This window comes from Limanda limanda, chromosome 4 (genome assembly GCF_963576545.1).
Source record: "Limanda limanda chromosome 4, fLimLim1.1, whole genome shotgun sequence".
NCBI classification, from domain to species: domain Eukaryota; kingdom Metazoa; phylum Chordata; class Actinopteri; order Pleuronectiformes; family Pleuronectidae; genus Limanda; species Limanda limanda.
This window is the reverse complement of record NC_083639.1, coordinates 10,735,513-10,753,435: the sequence shown is the minus strand read 5'-3', so window position 1 is coordinate 10,753,435 and position 17,923 is coordinate 10,735,513. Positions and strand designations below refer to the sequence as shown.

The window sequence follows — 17,923 nt, the reverse complement described above, 5'->3', positions numbered from 1 at the left end:
AAACATATACCCTCTAATAGTGTGTTGGTGACCACACTCATCTGACTGTTGGCCCGGTCCTTTCCTTTGAACGAGCAGTTGAGCTGATCCACAGAGACCATGAGAGAGCCAGACTGCTTCTTCTTAATCTCCACGTCTGTAGTCTGTACTCAGAGAAAGACATGATGTCAGTCAGGGATAGCATTCACATAAATAAAATAAACTCAACCAACACGCATTAAACTCATGCTCGCCGGGTTTCTAAATGTGAGAAAATTCCCATGGTTTACTCAGAAAATAAAAAACCTTGTATGATAAAAAGAGCTCTTCGTATCAGATTATCTCGTCTATTTTACCTCTAAATTACGTGTAACGTTTTAACCTCATACTGCAAATTCTCAAAGAGGTGCCTTAATTTACCACTAGTGAGGTCTTCACTAAATTATAATATTTGAGATGAGACATTTTTCAAATAAGAATTACATTTTTTTTTCAATACATGTTATTGTATTAACCTTAAACATATTTTGGCTTTTATTTGAGAATTCACAATGCACTTTTCAAACCCTGCATTGTGTACTCTATAAGATAACTGCAACACTAAATTGCATGCATTGGCATGCATGTCAAAAACTATAAAACATAATTTGCCACTTCACCATGCTACATTTTAAGAGGTAAAAAAGATAAAAGCAGATATATTGGTTGAGGATTAAAGAGGGATCTACCATGCTAGCTGCAATGAGGAGAAATATTATTATAGAAATTAAAAAAAAGTTTCATATTTGTTGCTGCATCGTCCAAGGGCTCAGGAGCAAGGGGAAAATTGGGACAAGAAGGGAAGATAGGGAGGCGAGAAGGGAGTTAAAGTAAAAGAAGAAAAGAAAGAAGAAAAGAAACAAGTTGAAAAAGATAGAAAGAAGTATGAGTACGGAAAGTCATTAAGAATGGGAAAAGGTAGAACTAAGTAATGAGTATTTATTCCTGTAAATTCTTCAATAGCCTAGTGACAGGATTGATAAGGTAGGTTGGAATCATATTGCATTATTATTAGATATTAATCAAAGAACAGATAATCATGATGCTAGTGAGGCAGTGAGTTTGTGGATAGTGTTTCAGCTGTTTAGTGCTGTTATAAAAGGAGCAGCACACACAGGGAATTAAGAGTCAAGGTTGAAGTGTGAGCATTAGATCAAATATGAAGAATTTAGATATCGGGTAGGAGAAGGGAGTTACTGAGTTTAGGGAAAAGCGGAACAAGAGTCAAGGGGAGGAGGTTGTGAAGGAAAAGCTGCAGAGACCAGGGCCACCACCATCATGCCTATACTGTATTGGTGTCCCATGGACGTCCTTACACTGTCATCAGTGGCTGCCTTATCTATTTTCACCTCAGGCAGAAGCCGTCTTCCGGGCCCAGGTCCTATGAGAGACACCACGCCATTGCAGTCCACTGTGCTGTTCCTCTTCCCTCCAGTGTGGGGTGCCAGTGGGTGGATGCGCGATGAGCCTTGACTGAAACCACTATAGCTGTTGCGGCGGTAAGGGATAAACAGGGAGCCCCGACGGTCTTCGCTCTCCTCAACTGTACTATGCTCATCATCGGCAAACTCGTTCTCTGAGCCCATGTCCTTGGAACGGCCTTTGAAGCTGAAGATGCTGCTGCGGCTGTTGTGGCGTGACATAAAGGGCGAGCCTGGGATGCTCAGTAGTGACTGAAGTGAGAGAGATGGGTGCAGAGAAAGAGAAGAAGGAGTTACTCCAAACAACAGAAGTTAATTGTCATGTAAATCTTAAGCAAATATGAAAATATGTCACAAAAAGGCAGAAAAACATGTCAATTTAAATTTCAATGTATTATTTCCCTTATCATGATCCTGGAAGGCTTGGAGGAGGATATTAACCACCAAATTCAAGTTGAGAATGCTAAGATTCCAATAAGTGTAGGGTAGCAACATATCAGGGAACCACAGGTGAATGCTTTTAGCTCAATGCCGCACAAGCTAGTCCAGTTTCCCTGAACAAAAACCGTGTAATCTGCAGAGCCAAAGACGTAATTGCTGAGTACAGCTTAAGAATGAACTTGCCTCTGGATTTGTTTCACCACTCTGGTACAAGATCAAGGTCAAAATTATAACTGGGTGCACCATAAATGACACCTTGTTCTCTGTGGTGATGAACAAGCTTTTGGAGTTTTACGGAGGACCTGACAGCCACTACAGATCCCAAACCAGGCTGCAGCTAAATTCTGCAGGGACTCAAGAGGCTGTCGAGACAGACCTACATAAGCTTCAAACCAGCTATATCCTAAACTTTTAAACAGAAGAAACCAAAGATTGAGAAGTTGTTCTGCTGGACTGCAGCACTGCAAGCCCCATGATTCCAACCGTAACTGAGAGGCCAGTTAAAAGCAAAGGTCAGGTTTTTGACCGCCCATTTAGGGCCTCAACATCCATCTTATCGTGTGGGCATTCCTGGTGTACAAAAGGTCATTCTAAATCACAGAGGCCTTTGGTGAGCACTTACCTCCAAAGATTGCACTTTACCAAAACAACAACAAGCTAAAGCAGCCATTTAAATTTCTGAGGGACAAATTCCAGTTGCCAAGCACAAGAGAACAGCTGAAATGTTGAAATGCAAAGTACCAAGAGGTGTTCCAGGAGGTAGAGTCATAGATTTATCACAGCAGACATGGATATTTCCCAACTTAAAATTTCAATTTGGTGTCAATGATTACCACAGTTGGCCATTTTTAAAAAGGAGATACATTCTAAAAAGACAGGTGATCTGAGATAAACTGTGCAACTGCTCCAAATTCCTAATCCTGACAGTGCTTCTCAAACAGCAAGACCTCCACAAATGGCTGTTTGTGAAAGTACAGTCACAAACATTGAGCATGGAAAGTGTAATCCTGGAACATATGGTGAGCTACTGCCTCAATGACCTGAATGAGGGACGACAGAGCTGGATTTACGACCAAATCTTTCATATAATTTCCCAACCTATGAGTGTGGATACAGACTGAAGCAAAAAGGCCTGCCCCTTCAAGCATACTATCATTTATTTCAGAGCCTTGGAAATTCCACTGGAATCCTGGCCTACGCAAAGGACTGGCAGATGTTGGAGAGTCAGGCTGAAGTTCACCTAGCGCACTTTGATCTCAGCTGAGAGACCAAACGTCATTCTCTGGTCTGAAGCCACCAAACAAATGATCTTGCTGAAGCTGTTCATCCTTTTGGCAGGATGTTGCAAGAACTTGAATTCGGGGTTTCAAAGGCCAATCTCTAAAACTCATAACACCCTAATCATGGAAAAAGAGAGGATAATAAGAGCAATTGGCGACACAAGCTAAGCTTGGTTACCTGGACAGGATCTACGATGCTGAAAGAGAAGAAGCATCTCCAGGATTCCAGTATCACTATTAAGGTGTCCAAGAGCAGGGATAGTTGTATTTACACATGCTAAGTCAAACGTTTTGTATTTACTTTATAGTTTTTTCTTGCTAATTTTACCTGGTTCATGATGGATGTCTTTCTCCCCAGCCGGCTTCCAGGGAAACGAATGCTGCTTTTCTTGCTCCCATCATCGGACTCAGACTTAACAACCTTTTCACTGTCTCCCTTCTCTTTCTCTTGCTCTTTCTGACGCCATTTCTTTTTGCGATTGCGACGTTCCTTGGCGCTCTTGGAGCTCAGCTTGGAAACCTCAGAGGAGCTGCGGGACAAGTGCCCCCCTCCTTCATCCTCTAACGCAGCCTCAGACACAGTGCCTGCAGATGTCGCCATCGCAGCCGCCTGAGGAAAGAACATGGCACATGGCGATCATACATTTTGAAAATTGGGTAAATGTATATGATTTAGATAGAACAAGACATACCTGTGTTTCCTCCTGTTGCCTCTTCAGCTGCTCAAGCATTGCCTTGAATTCTTCCTCTTTTTTCTCCGCCTCCTCAATAGTGGCCTGGTTCTGCTCCTCATATGCCATGGCCACCACAGCCAAGATGAGATTCACCAGGTAGAAGGAGCCCACGAAGATGACAAGCACAAAGAAGATCATGTAGGTCTTCCCTGCAGCTCGCAGAGTCTGACAGGAAACAGAAATATCAATGAGCATGAATCAGAGATTTAGAGCAACTTAACACGGACGATTTAGTTTTACAGAGACATTTGTCCCACTGAAAAATAAAATGCAATGCATCTCCATAAAACCTGACTTTTTCTCTACAGTAATGTCTTATTTATTCGGAGATTGTATGTATATATGCATTGCATCAGCTATCGGTACTTCCATATCCAGTTCTTGGCTATCTCCAGGAATGAATGCTAGAATTCTCACTTTTCACACACTTAGTCATTCTCTCGCACACACATTCTTGTACATCTATCTTAGTGAGGACATTCAAAGGCATTATGCATTCCCTTGCCCCTTACCTTAACCATCATAACTAAATACCTGACCCCAAGCATTATCCTAACCCTTATCTAAACCTAATTCTAACTCTAACCCTAAAATAGTCTTAACATTTAAACAGCCCTTTGAAAATGTGAGGACCAGCCAACACGTCATTACTTTCCAAAATGTCCAAAAAGGTTCACGCTCAAAATGTTCCTCATAAAGATATAAGTTCGAGTACACTCACACACACAGATACATACAAAGAGAAGGAGAGAGGGAAGAACAGCGTTTGGCCGCTATGAGGTGAATTTATTGTGGTGGTGCAGGTCTGTAAGAGTAAAGAAATACTAGTGTTGTGTGCAGAGAGGATTAGGGTTAGGTGTTAAAGAAGACATTAAAATAAATGACAATTTTTCAGTTTTCTCTTAAAAATACATTTGAAAGAGAATATGAATATGTTCTAAAGGTAATTTAAGTTAAAAAAAAATTTATAAAATACAATGACCCAATTATATGAACATAACTCTAGTGGCTACTCACACAGTTGTGGCTACAGTATGTCTGAACAGCTGCCCTTGCTTTGCTTTTATTCAAAGGGCAGAGGGGGGAGCTGCTGGAAGGCACTTTTGCTGATTCATTCAGGTATTAGAGTGACGATGAATACATTTTTTATGATGAAGTGAGGACAAAAATCATTAGTACTGCTTAGCGAGTGTTTTAAATCTATGGGTAGCTGTGGAGGACTGAAGAGCGTTTTCTGAAACAGGTGCAAGAAAGGTCAAAGCTTCATCCATAGAGGTCAAAGTGTGAAAAAAGTCACTCCTTGCTTTTTGCTTCCTCTGGACATTTGTATGTCAATTTGAGACTGAGGAGAAGAGACATAAGAATTCAGGAAAACCAAGCTTTACCAGCATGTAGAGATTTTCCCAGAAGTCCTGGGTCATGAGTCGAAAAAGGGTGAGGAAAGCCCATCCAAAGCTGTCAAAGCTGGTGTAGCCGTAGTTGGGGTTCATTCCAGCTTTCATACATGTAAATCCCTCTGGGCAATTTCTGAGAGGAACACAGTATGTTAACAAATTACTGAGCTGTGTCATTTCAGCACTGACAGATATACACATATTGACGACAAGATACAATAGAAACATTAAAATAAGATCTTGATAGGCCTAAGTGTGTTTTATCTTTGTAGTTATTTTGCTTGTGCAGTCATGTTTACAGGCCACGTACAGTAATAGTAGGAGGGTATTGATAAGCCTTACCTTAATATTTCATTACCCTTTCAAAAGCAAGAGAGTGTAGCCCATGAATTATGAACGCAAGTTTGACTGCTTACACTGTGTATGTGTATGTTTATGCAAACAGTCTCAATATAGTAAATACAGTACAATGTCATTATTTTTATTTTGTATATGCCAGAAAAGGCCAAAATGTGCTTAAATGTTCCATGCCTGAATATTGGCCTCTGTAATGACTTAATCTACATCATCTGCATTTGTTTGTCTGTTAGTTAGCAGGATACACAAAAAATCGTGGTCACTGTTTTAATGGATGTTGACATAAAAATTAGGCGCATACTTAGGGCCATTGTAGTTAGGGGTTCTCTTTTTTACTTCTGTTTACAACTCTATCCATTGGACTGTTTGTTTGTCAGCTGTTTTGTTTGATTGGCAGCAACCTGCATACGGTCATTTGGGCGAGTTTGTCTGATGTTGAAAAAATTGTAAACCCCTGGTAACATTACTGATATTGTGTGTAAGTGCATCACAAGACATCTGAATACCCGCAGACCATACATAAGGAGGCATGAAGATGGTGAGAGGGGCACTGTCTTACCCCGAGTCAGAACTGTTTCCACATATTAGAGCATCGATCTGACCGTGAAGGAAGTAGAAATTTTCTGTGGAGAAGTAAAGAGAACACACAAAACTATACAAAGAGAAAGTACTTGCACACAAGCATATACAACAACATTTATGTAGTTATACAAAACTAGTTTAATTAAAAGGGAAAGTAGTCTCTCACTTTTATCCATGACGTACGAGCCCCAGTCGAAGCCCCTGCTGCCGTTTGGCAGGTATTGCTCAGTCACGTTGATTGGCCAGTTTACACATTTGTTTCGCAGGTTACCCATGAACAGCTGCAATCCAATCAATGCGAACACGCCGAGACAGAATACTGTCAGGATCATCACGTCGGACAACTTCTTCACAGACTGGACAAGGGCGCCCACAATGGTCTTCAAGCCTGTCAATTAATGTACAATAAACACATGCACACAAACACGCACACACAAATGTGCACGAATGCACATATATATGAGAACAGCAAACTCACTTACACACGCGCACACACACACAGGTAGGCCAAAAAAAAGTCCACCAACTAGTGGCACTGTAAAATTTATAAAAAATATTCTGTTTAACAGCCACAGTTCGGAGCTGACTCAAGTCAGACCTATATAAAATGACACAAAAATGACAGCAGTGGACTAAAGTAAAGGCAGTGTCTCAAAGTGTCACAATGATGATGGTCAAAGTAGTTGTAATGAATCTGCTTTGATCCTGTCATATCATAATGTGTCAAATCAAATCATATTGGGTTTATTGTACCCTGAACTATCAAATCGTATCTTAAAAAACTATAGTCCTCTTCTTTGATTTCTACAGAATTATGTAATTGCTCCATAAACAACCATTGAACCGAAGCAACACGATAAACTCCCAGTAGAGAGAAGAAACCCTGTTGAAGGTATTCGGAATTTGGTGCCATCTAAACATAAATAATGTAGACTCTGGGTAATAACAGTGCGGCCATTCCTATAAGGTTATAAAAAACTGTGTGTGCGTGTGTTTGTGTGTGTTTGTGCGCTTTAGGGCTTAATATCTGCTGTCATGCTGAGAGGAAGAGAAACACGTTGTTCCGCATCTCCATGTTTCCTGGAAGGAGAAACTGTCTCGTCTTTCCTTTGCTGATGTTCTTGCTGTTGACTTACATTGTTTCTCTCCATGCTCATTTTGATAGGTCTTTGATTAATATTACTTTTTTGAAATGCATAGTGCTCCCATGTCATCAAACTACTGTCTTGTGTTTATGTTTTCCTAATTACTGTAATAGAGTCAAAGAAATATGACTGTATGGCTAGAGTCATTAGAAAGTCAAAATTCTCTCTAAGAAATAAAGTTTATTGATTGTGGATGGATCAAAAGAGAGCTGCAGATCTTTGGTAGAATTAAGAAGCTTGACAATTGCACTACTCTATTAGTTGAAGAGATCAGATCATCACTGACATCGGACATGGCTCTTTAAGAGTAGATACTGTGGGTTAAGGGCCCATTAAACTATTTTCTCAATCAGATTCACTAGGACTAAGGGACCTACACATAAATATAACTTCTCGTGACCATATCAACGATTTTGGTTGTGTCTTTTGGGAGCTTTCTGTTTTGCTCTATTTTTAACATGATTTGGACGAGGTTTCACCAGAATTTTTTTTTTCCTAAATCTGATCACACAGTAGTAAACTACAAAGTCCTAAAAAAGAAAATTATTCGTTCATCATGATTCAAGATGGATTTTAAACTTAGTTTCTAGAGGTTTTAGAGGAAGATTTGAGCCTATGACACTAAGTTGTAACTCCAAACACACGAGCACTCGATTTTAGAAAAAGCTTTTTTTTACAACATGATATTAATATATCATTTTTAGAAAGTAGCCTATATGTCACTGTAAAAATACAATACAAAAGTTAATTTTTTACAACACCACAACAAACACTGCAGCTATTCGGGACGTTTCCATCAGTAAGACACATTTTCATTTTCACCAAATTGAAAATTGTTGACTTTATATATGTGCAAAATTATTATTACTCCAGCTGGATGTAGCATCCATCCGAGGAAGATAAACTGTATCATGAGATTAAGATTTCCCTTTAACCCTCGTGTTCATCTGTGGAAACATCCCTGACTATAACCGCAGTGATTCATTTGACTGAATCCAACAAATCAAACAAACACGCAGCCTTACGAACAGCAAGCAGCCAGAACTGGGCTCAGTCGGGGGAGCAGGAGGTGAGAAGGAGAAAGAGAGGACAGGCGAGGACGAGGTGGAGGTTGGGAGGGGCAATGAGAGGTGGCATGCAGGTCATTTAAACGCCAAGGCTGAAGGAAGTGACTCTGCGTCAGCATCACTCGTCTGTAAACCATGATGGGGACTTTGCTTTAACATGAAGGACCGCTCCCATCCCGTCGCCACTTTCTCTCACTCTGTCGTGCTGGGCGAGCCCACAGGCCGGTTCAGCCAAGAGCACAACTGAGCACTACATGCTGGAGGGTGACTTTACTCTAGTATACTGAACTATTATGTATTGAGTGTGAGCATGTGTGTATATGTAGACATACAATGACTTCATAGTTTCTACACAACTGCCTAAGTTATGTGTCTTGTTTCACAACCATTTTGAGTTTATCTAATGTTCAAGCGAATGTATTAACGTATTTGACTGTGTTTGCTATAAATCCTACTAATATATGAGCAGAATTTTGCTTATATATGATATTTATCTAATCATGTTTCCCTTACTCTCACAGGATGGAACAAGATCTTCAAATATAAGAAAAATAAGTCATGAAAGAGTCATTTTACACCTAAAAGAAAAACAAAAATCCAGGAGAAAAGCCCCTTAAAAGCCAAACTTGTAAAAGCATCTGTCTCAAAGCTTCATGCAGCATCAGTGTGTTGTCATTAGGCTTGGCAGTCTTAGGAAATTTTAAAGTCTTAAGAAATAAGAAGGCAGTGTCATAAACTGACAAATTAGATCAGTGTATGAAATAAAGGTGAATGCAAACCAGTTGTAATCGTTCTCATGATCACGTTTGTTTTACTTCACCCTGTATGTCAGCACCTTGGAAATAATATTTCTATTCAATGTAAAGCATTCATAATATTAATGCTTTACATTGAATAGAAATGTACAGAAAGACAGTTGTTGTTTAACATACCAGCTTTCCCTGGGTCATGTGAGCCCACACTACCAATAGACTGCTAAGCCTATCAAAAATGTATTGCTACCATTTTTGATCGTCATAAAACAAAAGTAAAAAGGTAGAAATTCTGAAACTATCTATAAAAAAGAAAAACAATATGAAAGTGATGGTAATAAAGACGGCTAACAGCTAAAGTAAGCTCAGCCTTAGTGTTTAAATGGGAGTCTCACCTGGAATGACAGAAATTGTTTTCAATGCTCGGAGAACCCTGAACGTTCTCAGCGCCGAGACATTCCCAAGGTCCACAAACTCTGTTACATATCTGCAACAAGGTAGGATGACACACAATACAGAACCCCATGACACACAACACACACAGTAACGACACGCACACACGCACGCAAGAGCGCGCACTAACACGACACCAGCACCACCATCGAAGACCGGGAGGGGACACCACGGTGAGAGAGAGAGCGCCTGTCCGACCAGTGGGAAGAGAGCGAAGGAGGAAGAGGGAAGGACTGAAACAAAACCACACCCAACATCAACCCCGTGACATCGCCCGCCCGCAAACACAGAACACCTGGACTGTCTTACCTGGGATAACTGAAATTGTTTTCAAAGCCCTCAGAACCCTGAACGTACGCAGAGCTGACACATTGCCTAGGTTTACAAACTCTGTTATATACCTGCAAGGTGGATCAGATACAGTTACTCAGCAGCCGTCCCACACACAGGAAAGAGAGAATAGATAGTTACATGGTATTTCAATGAGCATCATGAGGGTGGTTTGATGAACTGATGTGGAGTCAAGGTGCTGTAGGCAATTTCTGTTTCCAAGCTTTTGCAACATTAGACAAATTATTAAATTCAATGTTCTCAGGTCAAAATGTCAAATATCTTAATAGCAAGTAATAACGAGGACTTACTTATAGCCTATAATCTGCAAACAGAAGGAGGGGATCAACTCAATATCCAGAGAGAAGATGACATCAAACTAAATATTGGCATTGAAATAAACTTGGATAAGACACTTGAAAGCCAAGGCATTGTCACCTTAACACAAAATATATGTTTCAAATCAGTTAAGCTGAGACTGAGCTCACAAAGTTGGGCCAAAGGTAAAAAATATTTTGTCTATAGTTGCCCCCAACTGCTGTGTGGAGATTAGACAGAGTTGCCTCTTCACCGTTTATATTTGTTGCTGTGTATCACCTATATATATCTCGAGATTTGCCCACAGCAGCTATACGATAGTAAAGTTCTGTCTTTGTCTTTGTTCTGATAAAATAGAACCATCATGTGTTAAAACCACTGCAGCTGACTGAAGATAACACACTGCAGTTTGTACTTAGAGGATTAAATCAAATGGAAAACATTTGACCTTAAAGTTGTGTTATGAATGATACACACTCCATAATGAAATATACACGTTAATCATTAAACTGACTAAACTGACTATTACTAAAATGTTTAATGTCAGAAGATTAATTGCCTTCTGAATTCTGAGAATAAATAAGTGTTCATGTACTCTGATTTCCTCAAACAATCCCACAATGCACCACAGCACTTTTAATAGATGCAAAAATGTACAAAACCTTGATAGCCTGCTCCTTCTAGTAAGCAATAACCTGTCTATAATAAGGAAGAAGTGAATGAGTGAATGAGGGAGTGATTTTGACGTCAGACTCATCTGACAGCAGATCATTTAATTCACCATATTAGTATGAGCACAGCTGTCACAGTAGTTTTATGATGACTTTGTTTCATTGATGCGTCTGATTAGCCAGCAGGTGTTAACACACCTTAATGGAGTCCTTGTGTTTTTGTGCAGTGAGGAAGCTCCGTTTGCATGAGAGATTCATCTGTTTTAAATCTAAATGAAAAGTTAAATGTCATATTTGTATTTGTCATGTTCATTTCTTGCTCTGACTGCTGTGCTCTTTACATTTGACCAAAGGCGTCTATGTACATTCTAATAATGGGGTTAAATACTTACGCCATTGAGATGACCATGAAATCCAGCCAGTTCCATGGGTCCCTGAGAAAGGTGAACCCATCTATACAGAAGCCTCGTGCCACAATTTTTGTGAGTGACTCAAACGTATAGATACCTGTGAAGGTATACCTTGAAAATGAAAGAAGACAGTAAATAGTGACAGACACATGAAACAAGCACATGATATCTGAGGAGGAAGTATGTACATATACTTACTCTACTTGTTTAGACCACTCCGGAGGATCACTAAATGTCATGAATATACAGTTGGTCAAAATCGTACACATGATGATCATGCTGAATAACGTGAGAAGACAAGTTAAGGAAAAGTCTGAACAGTGTTTCCGACATTTACAATAATTCTAATAAAGCAACAACTAAAATAAAATTCTAATACCAGAGCCCGACCAATTTAGCAGTTGGCTGATACTGGTCGATATGAGCCACAGATATCCATACCAGTAACGGTGTTTATGTTTGCTGATATGAAAATTTGAATAAACAATGCCGTTCTATTTGTGTGTTTTTTTTATCTATAGTTATTTGGACTAAAGTTTATGGTTGAACTGTAAAATGTCAAACTTCAACCACATTTCAGTGTCAAAAGGACATCTTAAGAATCATTGCAATGTATTTGAATATATATATATCTGCTGGGGTGGATCCAGGGGTGGGGTCATGGGGCACTGGGCCCAGCATAAATATGTCCTGCCAGTAAAACAAAAAAATTGTCACTTACTAACAGTCAATATTACAATTTCTTAAGGTTTTCTAAGATTGTTTGAAGAACATAATGTGCTTGAACAAGAAACAATTTTCAAAATGTGAAAAAATGTTTGGCATCAGAAATACATAATTGGCCTCTTTATGTAAATTGTGGACCCTTAATGAAAAATCCAAGACCCGCTATTGTTTATCGGCCAATATATCATACCATAAATGTTTAACCGCCTAATATCGGCATCGGTCCCCAAAATAATCTGTGTCGGTCGAGCTCTATTGAAGACTAAAGTAAAGCCCTAAGGAAGAGGGCCGAGAGAAGACAATGACTTAGTGCTGACAGAGCATTGGCTTCACTTATTATTCACTGGACACGATAGAAACAGAAAATAACAAGCAATATGCATATACAGCAACATATTTTTCACAGTAAAACATAGAAAATAGATCACTTGAAAGGATATGAATGTATCAAAATCATAATAGCTATTCGCCTTAGTAGATTAAAAGGGCTTAAGATGTACACAGAGGGCGTGGCACTGAAGCGGAAGATTGTTTTCCCTTTGTTTATGACTATAAATGTCTGTGGAGAGAGAGAGAGAAAGAGAGAGAGAGACAGTTAGATCATTCAAAGAATCAATTACATGTCACATACGGTTCCTTAGATGCTCTGAAAACCTTTGTGCCTCCTTATTTTAACCAGAGGAAGAGATGAGTGTACCTTGGCTGCTGATTGGCTGATGTAAGTCCTGAGCACACCTCTGAGTCATGAGGCATTGCTGCATTGGTTTCAGCTATATAACAAAGCTGGTTCTCACAATACAGGTGATTCTGAAATTCATCAGAATGCAGCGTTTTGACTTGAGTCTTCACGGCGTTGTCATCCATTTAATAAAGAGACCCCAGTGAGTAAAGAACTGCTGACCTTAAACTAGCATATAGGGGAAACACAGTAGTAAAAAGATAGAGGATTACACAAGGGCACAAAGTCAAAGGAAGCAAGGACACAGACATCGCTCCCTCCTGTGTGGCCAGTCGCTAATGACTACAGGCAACACCTCTGCCCTGCTTGCATCAGACCGAGCCTCGGCCTCGGCCCGGCGTGCTTTCCAGTACTACGGCAGCTGTGTGCGCCGCCTCAGGAACAGCAGACAGGCGCAGGCATGGGAAGCTCTCTCCTCTCCGTGGGCCAAATGACTCTCTTCTCCCCAAGTTTAAAGCTCTTACTGGAAGAGAACCGCAAATGCTGACATCGATCAGGGGCAGATCTGCTGACTCTCAGGCTCTCAACAACCACTCCCCACCCATAAACAGCGCCGGGCCAAGTGAGGCTGGGCACTGGGGTGAGGCAGCAGCGTGTTTTCTTTGTGCACACCTATCGCAGCTTGTGGATGTTTGTGCACGATTTTGGACACAAACAATGCAGGATCGGAATGGGAAGTATAAGCATTTTACAAACACACAAGCGGGTTACTTTACATTCACAGCCTCTGTTGCTCCCAATTTCTTTAAAAGCATCTCGGTAAAATGCTGATTCACAGACAGATGATAAATGTGTGGTTTGGATGAGAATCTGTGAGTGAGTCCTTCCTCACCCCATCCTCTCTTCACTCACAGTAAGTATTAACAGAAAACATAGTATGTCCTGTATGTAAGGTAATAATGTCAAACATCACTTGATATGACGTATCAAATTTATATCTGGAAATACAAACATCTATAAAACTTTGATTTTAAAAAGCAAAATTGGGTTTAGATTATTTTGCTTTCAATTTTAAGTGATATACAGTTTGTGTAGATGTTGATTTTCTGTGAACTGACAAAGAAACATATGCATTACGTGCATTTAAGAATTGATAAATGATAACAATAACAACTGACAAATGATGAACGACAACTTGATGGTGCAGAGAACACACTTATAATAGAGCCAATTGGTCTTTAGTATGCACATGACAACGAGAAAAATACACACTCCACGAGTTTGCGGTTCTCACCACGGGAAACACTAGGAAGAATTGTTGAGGCGACCATCAGTGTCCAGAGACAAGTGGTGTCCTGAAATCTAATTAAAGTAAAAATAGCGTCCACAATGTGGGGGAAGACAAAATGTATTCTCTCCACCAGAGGACTCCTCTCACTCTCCCTCCCTCTTTGTTTCTTTCTGCATACAGAGCATCTCCTTGAAATATCCTCTCACTGTTTTCCTATCGCTCAGAGAAAATCATTTTCTTGATAACTGTTACAGGACGTCATAATGTGATTATGACCTATACATACATATACATAACTAATGAGGATAATGAGACTAAGGTCAGAATACTCCACGTATTAATTTAATTATTGCTTATTCGGAGTATGCTCTTATATCACACTTATTCTGATTATTGTCTTAAACTGGTTAATATCTAAATACTGGTATCCACATATGTCATAAGTTCCTTATGTGGATTTGTAAAGGTTTTTGAAAACTTCATAGATCAAGACATTGCATTCCTGCATATATGTGCTTTGTGCCTATTGAGTCTGGCTTTTGAAGTCGGTCATCCTCTTCACCAATTGGAAATTCACAACATTTTTCTCAAAGATTCTCAATTTAACGACAAGGAGGCATCAGAAAGTCAATGACCTGAGTCAATTTGGAGACGGAAAATTTGTTGATGGAAACCTGGCACAGTTACAAGAAGGAATGCAACTGTCCGACAATTGACGTCATTGATTGTCTGCAACAATGATTGACCAGAAACGATCAATGAATTAATCTTATAAAATACAAATTTCATGAATTTGCTCAATTGTTATGGGCTATTTTCACAGCACACTTTTTAATAATAAGGTAAATAAAGTAACTTAAAACAAGATGTAATATTGCTAAAAATATGAATGACTTACCAGAATAATAGAAGAGGAAGCTACAGTGAGTTGGATTAATGAGCAGCTGCAGGCAGAATTTGCTTATTGTAATTTGGATGAACTCAAAACTCCATGTAATGGATGTAAGCAGCATCTTTACTGTTGTATTGAATACCACTCACTCCAATCACATGATCAAACACCCACAGGAACACAATTCAAACATAATATTGTTGTTTAATACATTCTCCCACAAATAACTTCCCCAAACTAATTCATTTCCCAGAGACACAATGTAAAATGTTTGACAGACAGTGAATTGGTGACAATAAATTCACCGTCTTTGAATTCAAGGTCTTAATTTCCACAACACCTTTCGATGGCATATCGACCATGTTTGGGAAGCTCACTTTGAGGAACGGCATAAATATAATCACATTGACTTGATGGATCACAGGACACTCTATATGTAACACAAAGGATGTTAAAGGCCTTCACACACAGTGCATAAAGATGCACAGCTACACTCCTCCCTATAACTACACCTACACAACTCAGCAGAGCGAGCTTCAAGCCTTATTTGCTGCAAAGCAGGAGAAATGTTCCTAATTCTCCACAGAGCTTTAAAGAAAAAGGCCCATATGCAAGAAATCTGGAGGCAGAATGCAGCTCCAAGGACAGTGTGTGAGTGTGTGTGTGTGTGTGTAGCAGCTGATATGAAGAGGGGCTTGCAGGGGTATGGGACAGCAGCAGAGGGAGGCGAAGAGAGAGAGAGAGAGATGAGGGGGTGGAGGGGGAGTGATGCAGAACAGAAAGCCAGAGAGCTGCAGAGGAGAGGGAGGGAGCCAAACCTGAGATGGATGGTGGGAGGACTGGGGAGGCATGCAGCAGCAGAGAGAGAGAGAAACTGAGAATGAGATGATGAGGGAGATGAAAGAAGGTAAACAGGCTGTAATCATGGGGGGGGGGGGGGGGTTCTCTTCCCCTAATACTCCTTGCAGGACCCCAGCCTGACACACACAGGTCTGATACTACACATAACAGACTCTATATCTGGTCTTTCTAAGCTGCAGACCTATTAGGAGACTGCAATAATGATTGTTATAACAATTAGTTGATTAAGAGATTAGATTAGGTTTTTTATGAGGAAGAATCTGTCTTTTCTCTGATTTTCTATATGGCTGCAAATTAAATATTGTAGGTTTTTGAACTAGTGGTTGAACTAAAAAAGACACTATCAACAATAAATAAATGAAGAACAGTTGTTAAATCTAGGGTTGGTAATCCTGGAAAACCTGGCAAGAGCAGGCTGCAGGACTTTAAACGACCTTCATTACATCATAACATATAATCAAAATGAAATCCTATTTGGATTTAAACGTCTCTTTGCACAGCAATAGACAACGTTAGACACACAGATTAGCTGGATTTCAGCCTGTTCTGTTATGAGCACCTGGTTTTGGACCGAGTGCAAAGCAAAAATTATGATTTGTAAAAAAAATGAAGTAGCAGTAGCTTTCCTTTAATATCAGTACCTCAAACATACATGTACAAGCTTCTGCAGTAAGACATGTTCGCTAATGTCTCACCTACAAGACTGCAAATGTATGTCCCTGCAAATTATACCACACTAAGTGAAAATAAATGCATCATCACCACTTTTTTTTTTCGACCTGTATGTTGTGCTGCAAAACCCTGCTTTCCCCACCCCTCATTCTTTACACCAGCCTGGCTCGAGCAGTGAAAGCACACCACTCAACCCCCTCCACCCCGTCCCTCCCTCATTCAGCCTCAGTACAGGAGGATGCTGTGTCATCATAGACTGAGGACTCAGACAGAGCACTAAAGCCTGGCCCTTGCTCTAATTTACTACACCCTGAAAAAAAAAAAGAGTGCCGGAAAGGAAGGGGGGGGGGGGGCAGAGAGACAGAGAGGGTGGGATGGGGACATAATGTAATGGTATGTGCACAGTGCTACAATGCCGAGATCCAGATTTGACTTCTGCATTAGCCATGAGCTCCCCTGGTGCACTCACTAACAGCTGCAGGAGCCTGAAAACAACAGCCTGGTTTTCTGCACACTCCTAATACAAGATGAGAAATGCCACCGTCAGGAGGAGGGTGAAGCTTTTGCATCGTTGTTCAAACTTCCTTTTTTCCACCATACTGTTGTATAACAGCCTATTCAAGCTGAATCATCTTAACGCTATTCCATTGCACTGTATATCACACTCAAACGCCGCAGCAGCTAAAACACAAGTATGCCTTCCATCCATCCATCCATCCATCCATCCATCCACCATCCATCCATCCATCCATCCATCCATCCATCCATCCATCCCCTCCTGCTCTTCATGTGTGACTACAGCACCTTTAACATTGCCTAATCACATCAGACATTTGAAAAGCCCAGGCAGTCCTCTCCCCATCACAGGGGAAAACAAGAACTGCAACGCTGCATTTCTCTACCTCACCACTGCCCCCTCTTCCTCCCTTTGATGCATGAGTGCTGTGATCAGGTTTCCTGCAGCTGACGGTAACACACTCACACAGTCACACACTCACACACACACGCACACAGGCACACACACACACACACACACACACACACACACTCATTGACATACAGTGCTATGGTGAGCATTAGGATGGCTGTCGGTCGAGTAGAGGAGACGAGCAGCCTGAAAAGGTGAGGCCGTGAACAGCTAGAGGAGGAATGGCCATTAACCATGAATATGCTAAAAGGGACTTCCTCGGCCGGGATAAAGGACAGAGACATTAGTAGATTAGGAAAATGACTGATGTGACTGAGGAACATGGGATGATGAGGTCTTAGCCCGTGACTCTCATTGAACTGAACAACACATGGGTCTGCAGTATATGATGAAGTCAGCAGATCTTGACTAAGCAGAATGAGGAGCTCGAACCCATACAAGCAGAAACACAAGGAGTAAGCAATCTAAAAGCCCAGTAAACCTCACAGCCATTTTAAAAGC

The 17,923-nt window shown here is 40.5% G+C and overlaps 1 protein-coding gene across 9 annotated transcripts in view; it reads right to left on the bottom strand.

The window, feature by feature from the left end:
* scn8ab (sodium channel, voltage gated, type VIII, alpha subunit b) overlaps positions 1 to 17,923 on the bottom strand; it is a 37,331-nt gene that overhangs the window by 16,064 nt on the left and 3,344 nt on the right. For 2 of the 9 annotated variants that reach the window (XM_061069082.1, XM_061069084.1), the window contains exons 2-12: positions 12,540 to 12,658; positions 11,572 to 11,661; positions 11,356 to 11,484; positions 9,587 to 9,678; positions 6,394 to 6,615; positions 6,205 to 6,268; positions 5,280 to 5,421; positions 3,853 to 4,059; positions 3,489 to 3,770; positions 1,368 to 1,691; positions 11 to 143 (exon numbers count right to left, since the gene is read on the bottom strand). In XM_061069082.1, the coding sequence (XP_060925065.1) occupies positions 11 to 143; positions 1,368 to 1,691; positions 3,489 to 3,770; positions 3,853 to 4,059; positions 5,280 to 5,421; positions 6,205 to 6,268; positions 6,394 to 6,615; positions 9,587 to 9,678; positions 11,356 to 11,484; positions 11,572 to 11,661; positions 12,540 to 12,658 (1,804 nt within the window). Of the gene's footprint in view, positions 1 to 10; positions 149 to 1,292; positions 1,692 to 3,488; positions 3,771 to 3,843; positions 4,060 to 5,279; positions 5,422 to 6,204; positions 6,269 to 6,393; positions 6,616 to 9,586; positions 9,679 to 9,953; positions 10,046 to 11,355; positions 11,485 to 11,571; positions 11,662 to 12,539; positions 12,659 to 17,923 lie in introns of all 9 variants that reach the window. The other 7 variants (XM_061069081.1, XM_061069083.1, XM_061069078.1 and 4 more) reach the window with 7 other exon arrangements.